Raw genomic sequence first — 14,825 nt, forward strand, 5'->3', positions numbered from 1 at the left:
AGGATGTTTCTGTTGTGTCTATGCTTTCGTTTCTCACTCTGTGCCTGAGCAGACCGAAGCAGGCAGTCATGTTTTTTCTTTGTTCTGACCAACGCTGAATAAACTTCTAGATAATGCTCTCCTGTGTGCATCTTTCGCTGTGTGCATTCTGCTGATCGAGCGTGCATCAGCTCTGGAATGTGACAAGCTATTTTCTGGAGCTCGTGTCGCTAATTGCTGATACTGTATCTACGGGAGATCGATGGATCGTCCGGAGGCGACGTGGGGGCCATGATGGGCCGTATCTCCCTGGCAGTATCCCAACACCCTGAACCCCCCTCCCCGCGCTCTCTTACCCTGGCAAGGCTGCAGGCTGCAGAACTCAATCTCCATGTTGGGTCCCTGGCAGGGCTGTCCTCCGTCGGAGGCAGGGGGCTGGGAGCTGGAGCGGAAGCGCCGCCGAGTGCCCACGTTGCAGCTGCGGCTGCAGGAGCCCCAGGCCATCCAGTCGCTCCAGGCGCAGTCGGCTGCAGAGAGGGAGGTCAGTTCAAGGAAGGGGAAATCTCTTTTCGGGCACCTTCCCCAGATATTATTTCTATTATTACATTTATTATATAAAATAAAATAAAACCAGCTGCTGATGGAACTCAAGCCCACTCAAGATATGGTGTTTAGAGACCCAAGTTATTTTTCATTTGTGTGTTTTCCAAGAACAAACTTAATTGGTCTCTAAGGTGCTACTGGAAGGAATTTTAAAATTTTGTTTCAACACATAGAAGGTTAAAAGGTGCTTGCGGTCCCCGGAAGGTGTAACCTCAGGGCAGGTGCAGGATCTCCATTCCACCCACCAATCTATCCGCCAAGACTGGGTTATCATCTCATTTTATCCTTACAACAACCTTGTGAGGTGGGCTAAATTGAAGAGCCCGTGAGCTTCGTGGCTTGGCCATTTCCTGCTCCACCCAGTTGGGCAGAGGAGCTGTGGCTCATTGATAGGCCACCGGCCTTGCATGTGGGAGTCCCCAGCTTCAATCCCTACTGGAATCCTCTGCTAAATTTTCACTGGAGGGAGCAGGTGCCGGGGTTGGTCTAGATGACCCCTGGATCCCTTCCAATTCTACAATTCTATGATGGTATGGTTCTAAGTCCTTCTCCACTTCTCTACCCTGGAGAACCGTCAGTGTGAGCCGTCCTGGGCCAGAGCAATAAATACTCTGACCTAGTAGGAAAGGTGGCCTTCTCTGTTTACCTGGGCAGGGCTCCGTGGTACACGCCATCTCTCCATCTTTGCAGGTGCTGGAAAAGGAAAAGGGGTACATTACGTCACTGTGTAGAAGTCTTACGAGTTGCATCAATGGGAAAATGCAAGATGAAAATCATTTAGAATGATTTGCACTCGGAAGAACAGGGCGGATCGAGGCCCGGAGGGTAGGGACTTTATCTTCTTTCCATCTCTGGGCCAATAACATCCGCACAGCCGTGGTCGCTGACAGAGAAGGCAGGCAGGTCAAGTTAATGGACTATGCCAAAATGGCTAAAATGACCGGAAGAATCAGAAATCAGGAAGGTCAAAAGCTTAATAAGGAATGGGGGAAATTTATAACTTGTCTTAAAGACCATCGTAAACAGTTAAAATCCTTGGAATCTAGTTTTTACGTCGTACGTGGGATATGGGACTGAAAAACCAAACAAATAAATTTCTGGAGAAAAAAAAGAGGTCTGGAGGGTGGCACCATGAGAACGGGCCTTTTCTGCAGTGGCTCCCAGTTTGTGGAAGGCTCTCCCCAGTTAGTCTCACCTGGCACCTTCTGTATAACCCTTTAGGCTTCAGGCAAAATAAATATATAACTTGGGGATCACTTAAGAAGGAAGTATTTTATAGATGCATACTATTACAAATTGTGGTGTGTGTGTGTGTGTATGTATGTGTGTGTGTGTGTGTGTGTAGGAATACAGGTTTTCATAAGGGGGGGTCTCCTGGGAGGGGGAATAAATAAATAAAAGTAAAAAGAAGGTAAAGAAATGCAATCCATTCATCACCAGTTGTTGCAGGAGTCCAGAAGGGCGACGTCCCCCGGCTGGTAGAGCTCCCCCTGGTGGTAGCAAGGGCACTCTCTGAGCGGCAGGCAGGTGTCGTTGTGCAGGAAGAGCCCCCCGGGGCAGGAGCAGCCCTCGTGGCAGCTGGAGGCGCACTCCACGCGGGAGCCTTGGTCCAGGCAGAGGCGGGGGCAGGCGCCCCCCTTCCGCTCGCACTCCTCGGCCGTCTGGTACACCAGGTTCCCCGGGCAGAGCGCTGTGTGGGGTTGGGGGGGACGACAAAGGGAGAGGCATCTGGTGAGAGACGTAGGGTACCCAGAGGTGCAGCAGGATGGGCGGGGGCTGGAGAGGAAGTGTCTGTCAGGAGTGCGTGCAGGAGCCACGCCTTGTGACCAGTAGGACTTCGCACGACTGGGGCCTTTCTAAGTTTGTTCGGAAGAGGCAAGGTGTGGCCACACAGGTGAGGCCGATTGGTAACTCACAGCACCTGCTGGCAAGAGCTGGCAAGGGATATAAGGTCAGCATTTCCCTTCTACTCTTTGCCACAGCAACACGCTCCCTGCCTTGCTGCGCTTGACTCCTTGACTCTTTGCTTCCTGACCCTCAGACCCTTGGCTTCGTGACTCCTTGCTTCTTAATCCTCAGACCCTTGACTCCCGGCCCTCTGACCCTCTGACTTTTGGCTTCCTGACTCCTAGCTTCTAGGCTCCCGTTCCTGCTCCCACCCCACCATCTTGCCCCCGGTCCTGACATCCCCAGCCGGGACTTCGATCGCCCGTGAACCGGATTGTGACAATATCAGGGAATGGTCTGAAGACGAGGACCAGACCAGCTTCTCTCAGATGGAGAGCTGGAGGAGGAAGGGTCGCACCCCCCTCCGTACACAGCGTGTTCAGAAGCAGAGAGAGAAACTGGAGATGGGCAGCTTAGGGAGGAGTTACCCAGTTATGAGATAAGGACAACAGAACCAGAAGGGAGGGGGCAGCTAGCTGAAACGTCACTCAAGAGCGTGGCGGATGCCCCCCCCTCACCAAAGACTCCGAATGTATAGAGAGCAAAGGAGTCAGAGGGAGGGAGGGGCTTCCTGTCAGCGCCCAAAATACTGTGGAAGCCGGAGAGAAGATTAGACTGGCCTACTGCCTCCTTGTGGAGAGCTGTGTATCTGTGCTCGCAACATGGCGCTGTAATAAAAGGACCACAAAACTATCAACTGCTTGTTAATTCTTATCTGCGAAGCTACCGAAGGGAGGGGAAGGCTCTCCACGCCTGACCGGGACCCCATATCCCAAATGCGTACCTTTGCAGGGCTCGGTGTTGCAATCGCGGGCCTGGATGAGGGGTCCGGAGCACTCTGGCCCCCCGTAGGCTGGCTTGGAGCAGGTGCGGTTGCGGGTCTGGACCCCGGAGTCGCAAGGGGCTGAGCACTGGGACCAGGAGGTCCATGGGGTCCAGATGCCTTCAACTGAGGAGGGAAGAAGGAACAAAAGATGATGATGAGGTGGTCTGCCTGCTGAGGGCCTGAAGGACCCTGCCCGTGCCTCTTTCCACCTGGCTCTGGGGGGCTTCACAAGGACTTGCAGCTACTTTTAAATTCTTTTTTATTTTTATCTGTGTTGTTTTAAATGGGACCATCTTGGCTGTGAGCCCTGGAAGACCTGCACCCTGCCTTGCTGGCCCTTTCCCATCTGGCCTGGGAGAGGGGAGAGTGGACTGACTCCAGCTACAAAAGCTGAGGCTGTTGAATGGATTCTTGGGCTGGAGTATTTATTTACAGGGGGCGTTGAGAGAGCTTGTTGCTGTTATTGATATTATTGTTGTCTTTTTAGTTTTAGCTCTTATGATTCGCGTGGAAACTGTTTCCATTGGGTTGTGTACTTTTTGAGGTGTTTTATTTATTGTTTATGACCTCTGTTATGTCTGTAATTATGTAAATCTTGTTGTGTTGTAATCCGCCTTGAGCATAGTTTCAATTATGGAAAGGCGACATACAAATAAAATGATGATGATGATGATGATGGTCTCTCCTTTAGCTGTGATCCTTGCATTGGAGGCTGTTGAACTTTAGAAGAAGAAGAGTTTGGATTTGATATCCCGCCTTTCACTCCCTTTAAGGAATCTCAAAGCGGCTAACATCAGATGTCAAAGCAATAAACAACTACCTGACATTCAGAAGACATCTTAAGGCAGCCCTGTTCAGGGAAGTTTTTAATCTGTGATATTTTAGTGTATTTTTGGTTTCTATGGAAGCCGCCCAGAGTGGCTGGGGAAACGCAGCCAGACGGGCGGGGTACAAATAATAAATTATTATTATTAACATTCTCCTTTTCCTTCCTCCCCCACAACAAACACTCTGTGAGGTGAGTGGGGCTGAGAGACTTCAGAGAAGTGTGACTAGCCCAAAGTCACCCAGCAGCTGCAGGTGGAGGAGCGGAGACGCGAACCCAGTTCTCCAGATTACAAGACTACCGCTCTTAACCACTACACCACACTGGCTCCAGTTCTGGCTACAATTCTGTTTCTCTATCCTAGAGTCATAGAGCTGGAAGGGTCCCCCGGCGGTCATCTATCCCAACCCCTCTGCAATGCAGGAATGCTCTTTCGACTTGCCACTGCACCGGGGAAGAACCTGAGGGCGCTTCCTGTATGGCAGCCACCTTTCGGGTAAGATCAGCCAAACCTCGGGCCCCAAAGGACGCCATTCCCCAACCTGGTGCCCTTTGGATGTTTCAGGCTGCAAACTCCCATGATCCCCAAGGGTGGTGGTGGGGGGCTCAGCGCTGCCACCATCCTTCTGCCCCCCTCCTCTCACCTGGGCAGGGAGGCGTGTCGCAAAGCTCCTCCTGTACCGTCTCCCCGCTGCAGCTGGCAGCGTCCGTGGTGCCATTGCAGTCCCGGAACCGCTTCCTGACGCCCACCACGTCCGTGGCGTAGTAGCAGGTTTTTGAGCAGGGGGACCAGGGCGTCCATTCGCTCCAGGCGAAGGTGATCTCTGGGGAGGGACAGGAAAAAGAGTGTGGGGCGCGGGAAGCCTCGGGGTTGGGGTCACTGGGTCCCCTTCCAGGAGAAGTGAGGGCTCTAGTCTACTGGCAGGCGGAATAATGAGGAACTTTAAAAAATGATCAAGGTATCATTTTTTTAAAAAACCTGGAGTCTTTTCTCCTGGGCATTTTGGGTCCAGACATACCAAAAAATGCAAAGGAAATATTCTTGTATGTGACGGTAGCAGCAAAAATACTGATCAAAATGAATTGGAAGGGAGAGGAAATCCCAACGAAGCTGGAGTGACAAAGTAAGTTGTTGGAGTACGCCGAACTTGGAAAAATACCAGAAAAACCTTTATTCAAAAATGAGACATGTACAGAAAATCCCTAGAGGATTATTGAAGTAATATAATGGCAGTGGCAGCATTTGAATGACTTCTGTATTAGGATAAATAAATATAAGCGAATATAATATTGACGAACATTAGTAAAAAGAAAATAGAGATTAACTGTGTATCAGATAAGTAATATTGTAAATACATGGTGGTGGGAAGTCGTAGGAATTTTTTAAGAAGAATGTATGGTGATATGAATTAGCAAATATTGCTATTTTCTTGTATTCTCAATTGGTTGTTTCATACATTTGTTTGTTGTGTTTTTTTGAATATCAATAAAGCATTATATTTTAAAAAAAGAGTGCAAAACCACTCCGTGACAGCTGACGCAGAGGAGTGGAGCTTCCCCTCCAGCCTCCCAAGGCATCGATTTACTTATTTGATGGAAGTGACGCAGCTCTCTCTTCTCGGGACCCCTTACCTGAGATGCAGACGGTGTGGCATTCGCGGACCTCCTGGGCATCGCCTTGGCATGGGGCACCGCCATTGGCAGCAGCCGGGTTGGAGGGAGATCTGCAAAAGAGGCAGAATGGTCTGTAAGTTGGGGACGGGGAAGAGAGGGATGGGTAAGTGGCCAGCCAAAAGGGAAATGAGTTCAGCTTTGCCTCTGCACCCATCCAGATGGACGGACCTCTGCAATTCCATTTCTCTTATTTAACAAAACGTGCAGAGTTAATGAATCAAGTATCTCTAAGCGACTTAGAAGCACAGAATTGTAGAGTCCGGCCCAGCCTCCTGCAACGCAGGAATATTTTGACCCTTGTGGGGCTCAAACCCACGAACCCTGAGATTAAGAGTCTCATGCTCTACCGACTGAGCTATCCCAGAAGAGGACATAATACTGGTGAATGGACTGCTATTCCTGACAGTTTGCATTTCCTAGTGCAGTAAGTATTGATCTGATGTGCAGAGATCTTTCCTATTCTACTTAATTCAAGGGGGTTCTGGAAGCCTCTGTGTGTGAAAGAAACAAGCAGAAGGTTCATGATGTTTGGGTTATTTCTTCAGAGAAGCTGAGTACAGCTGCCTTAAATTGGTTACAATATGATAATCTTTATTGTCATTGTCCGATACAGAACAACGAAATTGAAAAATCTACATCAGACATTCAAAAACCCACAAGCCTGCTATCCCAGCTATCCCAACCTGGTTAGCCCCCTAAAAACTCTGATACCCCATTTTTAAATACAATATACTCCCATAGAGACTCCTTACACTGCGTTTAAAACCAAAATTGCATTTGGGTAGAAACTGTTTCTCAGTTAGTCCTAGTCTTTATAGTTCTGTAATCTCTTTCTGTTAAGGTCATACTGACTACAGTGGCGATGCAACGACAGGTTCCATGTCTGCATGTGCTATACAGTGTATGTGCGGAGGCGCTATGTACAGTGCATGCGTGCGACACCGCACATGCGCTGTACTTAGCGGTTTGCCGCCGGCGCCACTCCAGCACCGTATGGACAGTGCTGGGATCCTCTGCTCATGGCTGTAGCAGCCACAGAGGGATCCTGGCACCATCCGTACGGCACTGGAGTGGCGCCAGCAGCAAACTGCTAAGTATAGCGCATGTGCGGCAGCGCTACGTGCGGCACATGCATCATGCGTAGCAACACCGCACATGCGCCCTACATAGCGACGCCTGCCCCGGGTGTCACAACGCCTTCCTCCGCCCCTGTCTGACTATAATAATAAGGCCAGACGGAGCCTGGGTCTCACTCTTTTGTATCTCTCTTTCCTTCTGGTGTGGTGTTCTGTATGTGGTGTGCTTAATGTTAAGGTTTCAACTTATTATAAATTACTGTGAGTTTAAGTTAAATCTGCTGCAACTGGAATTCTTACGGACAGGGCCAACCCTGAATGTATTGGATTTGTGACCATGATGCTCATCTGCCTTCAGTAGCAGTAAAGCTCCGCTGGATGAAATAAAATTCCCTCTGGTCTACTTTTGGGAATCCTGCAACGTGTTTAAGATTTTACTTTGCTAACTATAAATTGGAATCTAATCTGGACCAATATTGAGTAGAATTTCAATGACAGTTCCATCCATTCGTTTTTTAAAAAAATCAAGAAAACACATGGCGACTACAACTAATACATGTGTTACATTTGTAATTGTAATAAATTTCTTCAAATATCTGAAGGGCTGTCATCACATGGCAGATGCAGCAAGCTTGCTGTTTGCTGCTCCAGAGGGCAGAGTCCGGAGCGATGGCTTCAGATGACAAGGAAGGAGATTGAGACCATTATTATTGCTGCTGTTGTTGTTAATTGAATTTATATACACTGCCCTCTACCCACAGTTCTAAACATTAGGAAGAACCTTCTGGCGATAAGAGCTCTTCAACAGCGGAACAGACTCCACTGAAAAGTGGTGGTCTCTTTGGTTGTCGGTTTTTAAACAGGTTGGAGACTGGAGAGCTACCTGCTAGGGTTTCTTCAACTGGGCTGATTTTAAATGTGTTGGAGGGGACAGGTTATTGGGGTGTTTTTAAAATTTTGTTTTCTTTTTATGAATTTTGTTTTTATCTTGTATTTTTATGCTGTGATCTGCCCTGAGATCTTAAATACAAAAAGCAATTTCAATGACAAATTCACATTACCTACTCCAGTGGGACGAGTTGGGGGAAGGAGAGAAAACAAAAAAAGTTTTGATCACAACCTTCCTTGGGAGGGCCAGATAAAAAAACCTGCCTCGAGAGGCCATGTCCCTCCTACAGGTGGACGCTGCCCTCCTTCACCTGAATCTCTGCTGCATGCCGACCCCGCAGCTCCTTCCGCAAGGGCTCCACGGAGACCAAGCCGACCAGCCGCACTTCACGGGGCAGGAAACCGAGTCGCAGGTCACGGCGCCTTCCAGGCAGACGCTGGCGGTGGGAGCGGGAAGGAGGCAGAGGACAAAAGCTCGTCAGGACTGAATCTGGACCCCACAAGCGCCACCACCCCAAAAGGGGGGAACCTGTGACCCCCTCCCATCACCCCAGGGGCAAAGGCAGAGATTGGGAACCTTTCATATCTTGAGGGCCACATTCTTTTTTTATATATAAAATTTATTTATTTGGTTTTTCAAATATTGTAGAGAGATATATCACACATAAATAATAAAAACAAGATTCCCAGGAATCTCCTGGACTTCCACCCTCCCCTTTGTGGGTCCTATTATTAATCCTTTCCTCCTGCATCTTTTATGATACAATGGTACCTTGGTTCTCAAATGCGTTGGTACTCATACATCTTGGAACCCAAACACTGCAAACCCGGAAGTAAGTGTTCCGGTTTGCGGACTTTCTTCGGAAGCCAAACATGCTCCATTTTGAGTGTTACACTTCTGATCTGAGAGCCCCGTTTCTGTTTTGAGAGTTACGCTGTGGTCTGTCTGTTTTTGCTATTTTGCATTTTTGTTTTTGCAGCTCTTTTTTGTGTGTGACTGTGGAACCCAGTTCAGCTATTGATTGATTGTGTGACTGCAGTACATTGTTTATTGCTTTCATTTTATGGATCAATGGTCTCATTAGATAGTAAAATTCATGTTAAATTGCTGTTTTAGGGGTTGTTTTTAAAAGTCTGTAACGGATTGATCCGTTTTGCATTACTTTCTATGGGAAAGCATGCCTTGGTTTTGGAATGCTTTGGTTTTGGAACGGACTTCCAGAATGGATTGAGAACCAAGGTACCAGTGTAATCCAAAACCTTTGCCTCTTGTGTTATGTCCAGAATTCAACATTAAACTATAAGTAATATTCCAATCCTACTAACTATTTTAACTGTTTACAATGGTCTTTAAGGTAAGTTATAATTTCCCCCCATTCCTTGTTAAAATTATGGTCTTGCTGATTTCTGACTCTCCCAGTCATTTTAGCCATTTCAGCACAGTCCATTAACTTCATCTGCCATTCTTCTCTGGTGGGGGAGCCACATTCTTTTCTGGGCGGCCTCCCAAGGGTTAGCCTCTAGATAGCTGGTCACAGGTCTGGGTACAATGGAGCAGTTTCCGAAAGAACAGGACCCTCAGCTCCTCCGGCACAGATACCCTCCCTGGCGGGTTATGGGCCCACAACCCAAGACTTCTCCCGCGCAGAATTTGTCATTGCTCTTCCCTTTTCACGCCCCTCCTGACGCTAGGAGGTAGTGGAGCAGCGGAAGGTGAGCAATCTACTGACTTGTCCCTCGCCTGAACCATCCCTTCTTCCTCTGCCCAATCCCGTGTGCCTTCCTCCGCCTCAGACTGCTCGACTCTCCCTCCTCTTCAGTGTCAGGGACTGGACTGAGGAGTTATGGTGGAGACCGCCCCCTCCTCCTGCACTTCCCAGAAAAAGGGAGGACAGTATAGATTTAGAATAGTGGTTTGCAGAAGGTCACAGTTCCGAGGCTGCAGAGGGGAGAAGCTGGGAAATATTGGGAGATGAGCAGGAGGGGGTGGGGCTTTACTCAGAGCAACACCATTATCCAAGAGACGGCACTTCCACATCTCTCTGTGAATATTGAATAAAAGACCTTGGTGAGAGCTTCTTGTCTTTCCATTACTGGCAGCCTGCCGTGAAGGAGGGGGGTCAGATTCCCTGAAGCCTGACACTCAGACTCCTGCCTTGTGGGCTGCGGGACTCCCAGTGGAGTACAGGCTCAGGTTTAAGGTGCTGGTTTTGACCTTTAAAGCCGTACGCAGCCTAGGAACCACGTACCTACAGGACTGCCTCTCCTGCTATGCCCCGCGGAGGACCTTAAGGTCCACAAACGACAACATTTTAGAGGTCCCCGGTCGCAAGGCGGTTAGATTGGTCTCAACTAGGGCCAGGGCCTTTTCAGCACTGGCCCCGACTTGGTGGAACGCTCTGTCACAAGAGACTAGGGCCCTGCGGGACTTGACATCTTTCTGCAGGGCCTGCAAGACAGAGCTGTTCCACCTGGCCTTTGGTTTGGACTCAGTCTGACCCTTATGTTTCCCTCCCCTTATGGTTTTGATCCAGGGGCTACTTTTAAAATGAGGCTGCATTTTAAACTGCATTTTAACCTGTATTTTAAATGTGTTTCCCCCCTTTCTTATTATGTTTTTACTGTACCTGTGTTAGCCGCCCTGAGCCTGGCTCTGGCTGGGGAGGGTGGGGTATAAATTATTATTATTATTATTATTATTATTAGTATTATTAGTATTATTAGTATTATTATTAATTGCCGGTCCCCTCTCCTGGGTTGCTCCCCTGGTTGCCTGACTGTACCCTGCGCTCTTCGGAGCCCTGCCAGAGGAGGAGGAGGAGGAGGAGGAGGAGGAGGAAGAGGAGGAGGAGGGTGGGGCACCAGAGGGACCCTGCCCCCCGCTCACCACTGGCTGCAGTTGTCCCTCAGGAACATCTCCCCCGGGAGGCGGCGCTCGTGGTCGAAGAAGCAGTGGCACTGGCTGACGTTCACGCAGCCCCCGTCCTGCAGGAAGAGCCCCGGGGGGCAGCGGCAGCCTGGGAGGAGAGAAGAGGGGGCTGGAGGTCAGAGGATCGAGGGAGCCCCTTTCCTAGGCTAGGAAGGGATCAGGAACGTGGTGCCCCCCTCCCAGCCCCAGGGAAAACGTGCTCACCCTCCACGCAGCTGCTGGGGCAACTTGTCTTCAGGCTCAGCTGGCGGCACGTTTGGGGACACGGAGCCACGAGGCCTCGCTCGCAGTGCCCGGCTTGCACGTAGACCATGTCTGGCCCGCAGTCTGCAGAGGGAACAGGCGAGGGGAGGAGGTTGGGGTGCGGGAGAAGCGAAGCCTAGTGGGTGGAGGGAGCAGGGCTTGCAGCCACCCAGCCTTCCTCCTCTTCCAACCTCAGGTTTTCAGGATGCTTATACGCTGCACCTTTAAACATTTTATTTGTATCTAAAAAATGATGTGCCCGTGCAAAATGGGTGCCAAAAAATGGCTGCAAAAAAAAGAGATGGAGGTGCTCCGTACAAGTGAGAAGAAACAGTGTGGCACAATGGTTAGAGTGCCGGACGAGAACCTGGGAGAGACCAGGGTTCAAATTCTCCCATGAGGTTCACTTTGAGCCAGTCGCTGTCCCTCAGACTAGCCTACCTCACAGGGTTGTTGTGGGGATTAAAGGAGATGGGGGGAGAACAATGGTGCTCCCTGGAGGGGGAAATGGGATATAAATAAGAGACATATAGCCTAAGAAGCATTAAAGCCACAGTCATAAACGAAAATACCAAAAAAAGTTCATCCATCCATATTCATATCTAGCAAGGATTAATTCTTCCCACCTCTCTGCATGATGAACATGACTAATAATAATAATATCATCAGCAAATAAAACCTTGCTTTTAAAGCACCTTCAAAGCACAATCTTTCCCTCAAAGAATTCTGGGAAATATAGTTTTACCCCAAAGAGTTATAATTCCCAGCAGCCCTTAACGCTGCCCAGAATTCTTTGAAGGCGGAGAAATGTGCTTTAAAAAGGATCTAGTAGTGTGTAGAGAGTCTCAGTATCCAAAGATTATGAAGTGGGGCTGCAGCTGATTTGAGGAAATGCCTCCTGGCTGACCCAACCTTTAAAACTGATCTCCCCCCAGCCCCTTGCCCCTGTGTTCGAAGACGACAATATGGAGACCCCAAAACTGACAGCACAACCCAGCAGTCACTTCCACTCCCCTGTGCAAGCTCCATTGAAGTGAATGGGTACTTGGGCTTGTGCAACTTCCATTCATTCCAAGGAGGCGAGCCCAGGGAAATATTCCCACTGGACCTATAAGCTTCTTTTATCACCAACACCTTTGTAATTCACAAGGCAAACCAGAAGCGCCTATAGCTCCTGCCCGTCTGCCCCGTGTTGGAAGTCCAGGGATCATTCAGTTTGTAACTCAAGGGTTAATTCAGTAACTCGGCTACAGAGGGTGAAGAAGGAGCCACTTAGCAACCAGGCAGAGTAGCATGATCTCAAGAGAGGCAGCACAGGGCCCTGATTGGCTGTGCATTTCTGAGGGAGTTTTTCCTCTGTGTGTTTGGTAGAAGGCCTCTCTGGTACGTACAAGGCCAGATGTAAAGAAAGACAAAACCTCTCTTTCTTTTCTCCCCAAATTGTTCACTGTTTTTGTTTGGTTTCCTAATGTTCCTGCCATCCCCCAGGCTCACCCCCCCCCATCTCAGGCCACCACTGCTCCATCAACGGCCCACCTTCCTTTTCTGACCCTCCCTGGCTCCCAACGGTGGCCAGCACTTACCCCGGGCGTCTCCGCAGGGCTGCTGGTTGCAAGTCTCCATCTGCACAGCGTCCCCCGGGCAAGGCTGCCCCCCGTTCTTGGGTGGGGGGTCGGCGCAGGTCCTGGTGCGGCTCCGCACACCGCCGCGGCACTCGGCGTCGCAGTCCGACCATTCGCCCCAGGATGCCCAGGCGCCGTTAACTGGGCGGAGAGAGAGAGCCACGTGACTCCTTGTCATGCGACCACAGAATATTCTACACTTGGAATTGGGCCCCTGTATCTTAAGGCAGTATCTTGTCATGCCAACCTTCCCGTGCCTTTTTGGAATTAATAATGGGGAGCCGGTTTAAATGATTTCGTCGACTATGAATGAAAGATGTGTTTTTATGAGTCTGGCAAAATGAACGTTTTAAGCAAAATGCTACAAGTTCTTTGCTTTAGCCCACCTCGCAAGGTTGTTGTAAGAAATTGGCACAGGTGTTGCATAACACCCGTTCTGCATTTGCAAGAACTTGATCTTTTAATGTGGCAGCGCCTGTCCTTTGGAACTCCCTGCCTCTTGACACCAGGCAGAGATGCCTTCATTGCACTCTTTTTGGCGCCTGCTAAATACGTTATTGTTCAGGCAAGCCTGTTCAGGTCTTTAGAAAGTTTAAATCCTGTTTTCAGCCTCTTCTTGTTATTTTAATTTTTGAATGTCTTAGATTATTGCTGTTAATCTTATTTACTGCTAACGTTTGATTTATCTCTCTCTCCCCCCCATAAACTGCTTTGAGGCTGTTTAGTTTGTAATCTAGTGGTGTATTCATTTTATGAAATAAACTCTGCATCTTTCATAAAACGTAGACGCCGCTAGATTGCAAACTAAACAGCCTCAAAACAGTATGCAAAAGAGATAAATCAGTTGGTAGCTCAGCTGGTTGGCACGTGGTGCTCATAACACAAAGGTTGCAGGTTCAATCCAGCTGCATATTCCTGCATCCCCAGGGGTTGGACTGGATGACCTTCAGGGTCCCTTCCAACCCTACAATTCCATAATTCCATGTTTTTATGAAGAGCTTCAGGCCTGAGAAGCCTTGAGAGGGTTCCTGGGCTCGAATCCTGCTTGTGGGTTTCACTTTGGGGGCGTCTGGTTGGCACCGATTCTATACGAATAAGTTTCTGTTTGAAATATTCAGCACTTGCAAAATTCAATTCCTTGCCCAAAGGGTTCTCCTTCAGGCCGGGCATCTGCAGAGACGATGAGAAGCTGAGGGAGCCTTTTGAGCCCCGCCTGTCCAGGAACCCGCTGCTCCCAGGTAAGTGGGGAGAAGGCCCTACCTGGGCAGGCCCGCAGGAAGCAGGAGCGGCTGTCAAACTCATCGCGGTCACACTGCCCCCCAGGGAGGGCGTTGCGGAGCAAGTCCCGGCGCCGGAAGGTCACCCCCAGCCCGCACGACCGGCTGCATTCACTCCAGGTGGTCCACGGGGACATGATGCAGTCCGCTGCCGGAGAAGGGAGAGGGGCAGGATTGGACCAGAACTATAGTTCAGGCAAGCGCCAGGAGAGAAACTTCCTCCATTTGCAGCGAAACATCCTAACCTTGGTCTGAGCCGGTGCCCTTTTCTTTAGGACGGGGGGGAGGGGGCATTTCATCACCCAAGGGCCACATTCCATGCTTGACAACCTTCCAGGGGCCACATGGCCAGTGGTGGGTGGAGCCAGAGGCAGAAGTGGGAGGAGCCACAGATTTGAATTTGACACGTGGCAGGTGTCAGGAGCGAGCTGGCAGGAAACCACACTCTTAGCTCTTTATTAGCAAGAACACAATCTGCACAGTCTTGGTGGACTGTCAAAAATGACATGCAGAAATGTTTTGGGTTGGGGCACTGTTGAGGGGGTTTTGTTGTGGTTGTTGATACTAATTTTTTGTATCTTCATTTTGGATTAATGTGGTAATATAATTGTTCAGTTGGGTTGTGCACTTTTTGAAGCTTCTTTTATTATTTATAACTGCTTTTATGTTTGTAGTTATGTGGGTTTTTTAATATGTTGTAAGCTGCCTTGAGCATAGTTATAACTCTGGGAAAGCGGCATACAAATAAAATGATTGATTGATTGATTGACTGTCAGGACTCATGAGCACAACAGCTCATCCCCAGTAGGTCTGGCCCCATGGATCAGTTGCTGAGACTGAAAGTCCCTGCCTCTCCTAAGTCCCCTCCTATCCAGGTTTTTTTCCAAGCAATCAGAGACTGTGCCTGAGTGTGGCAAACCTCTCCTCCGCCCTTT

At 49.3% G+C, this 14,825-nt stretch overlaps 1 protein-coding gene across 1 annotated transcript in view; it reads right to left on the reverse strand.

Annotated features, from left to right (window-relative positions):
• LOC309381023 (SCO-spondin-like) overlaps positions 1-14,825 on the reverse strand; it is a 166,556-nt gene that overhangs the window by 72,325 nt on the left and 79,406 nt on the right. The window contains exons 54-64 of the mRNA XM_081931321.1: positions 13,874-14,038; positions 12,575-12,754; positions 10,953-11,075; positions 10,707-10,836; positions 8,131-8,256; positions 5,814-5,905; positions 4,826-5,005; positions 3,314-3,478; positions 2,020-2,272; positions 1,229-1,275; positions 336-506 (exon numbers count right to left, since the gene is read on the reverse strand). Coding sequence (XP_081787447.1) covers positions 336-506; positions 1,229-1,275; positions 2,020-2,272; positions 3,314-3,478; positions 4,826-5,005; positions 5,814-5,905; positions 8,131-8,256; positions 10,707-10,836; positions 10,953-11,075; positions 12,575-12,754; positions 13,874-14,038 — 1,632 coding nt within the window. The remainder of the gene's footprint in view (positions 1-335; positions 507-1,228; positions 1,276-2,019; positions 2,273-3,313; positions 3,479-4,825; positions 5,006-5,813; positions 5,906-8,130; positions 8,257-10,706; positions 10,837-10,952; positions 11,076-12,574; positions 12,755-13,873; positions 14,039-14,825) is intronic.

The sequence above is a fragment of the Podarcis melisellensis genome, assembly GCF_964234715.1.
Source record: "Podarcis melisellensis genome assembly, chromosome: 12".
Taxonomy (NCBI): Eukaryota; Metazoa; Chordata; class Lepidosauria; order Squamata; family Lacertidae; genus Podarcis; species Podarcis melisellensis.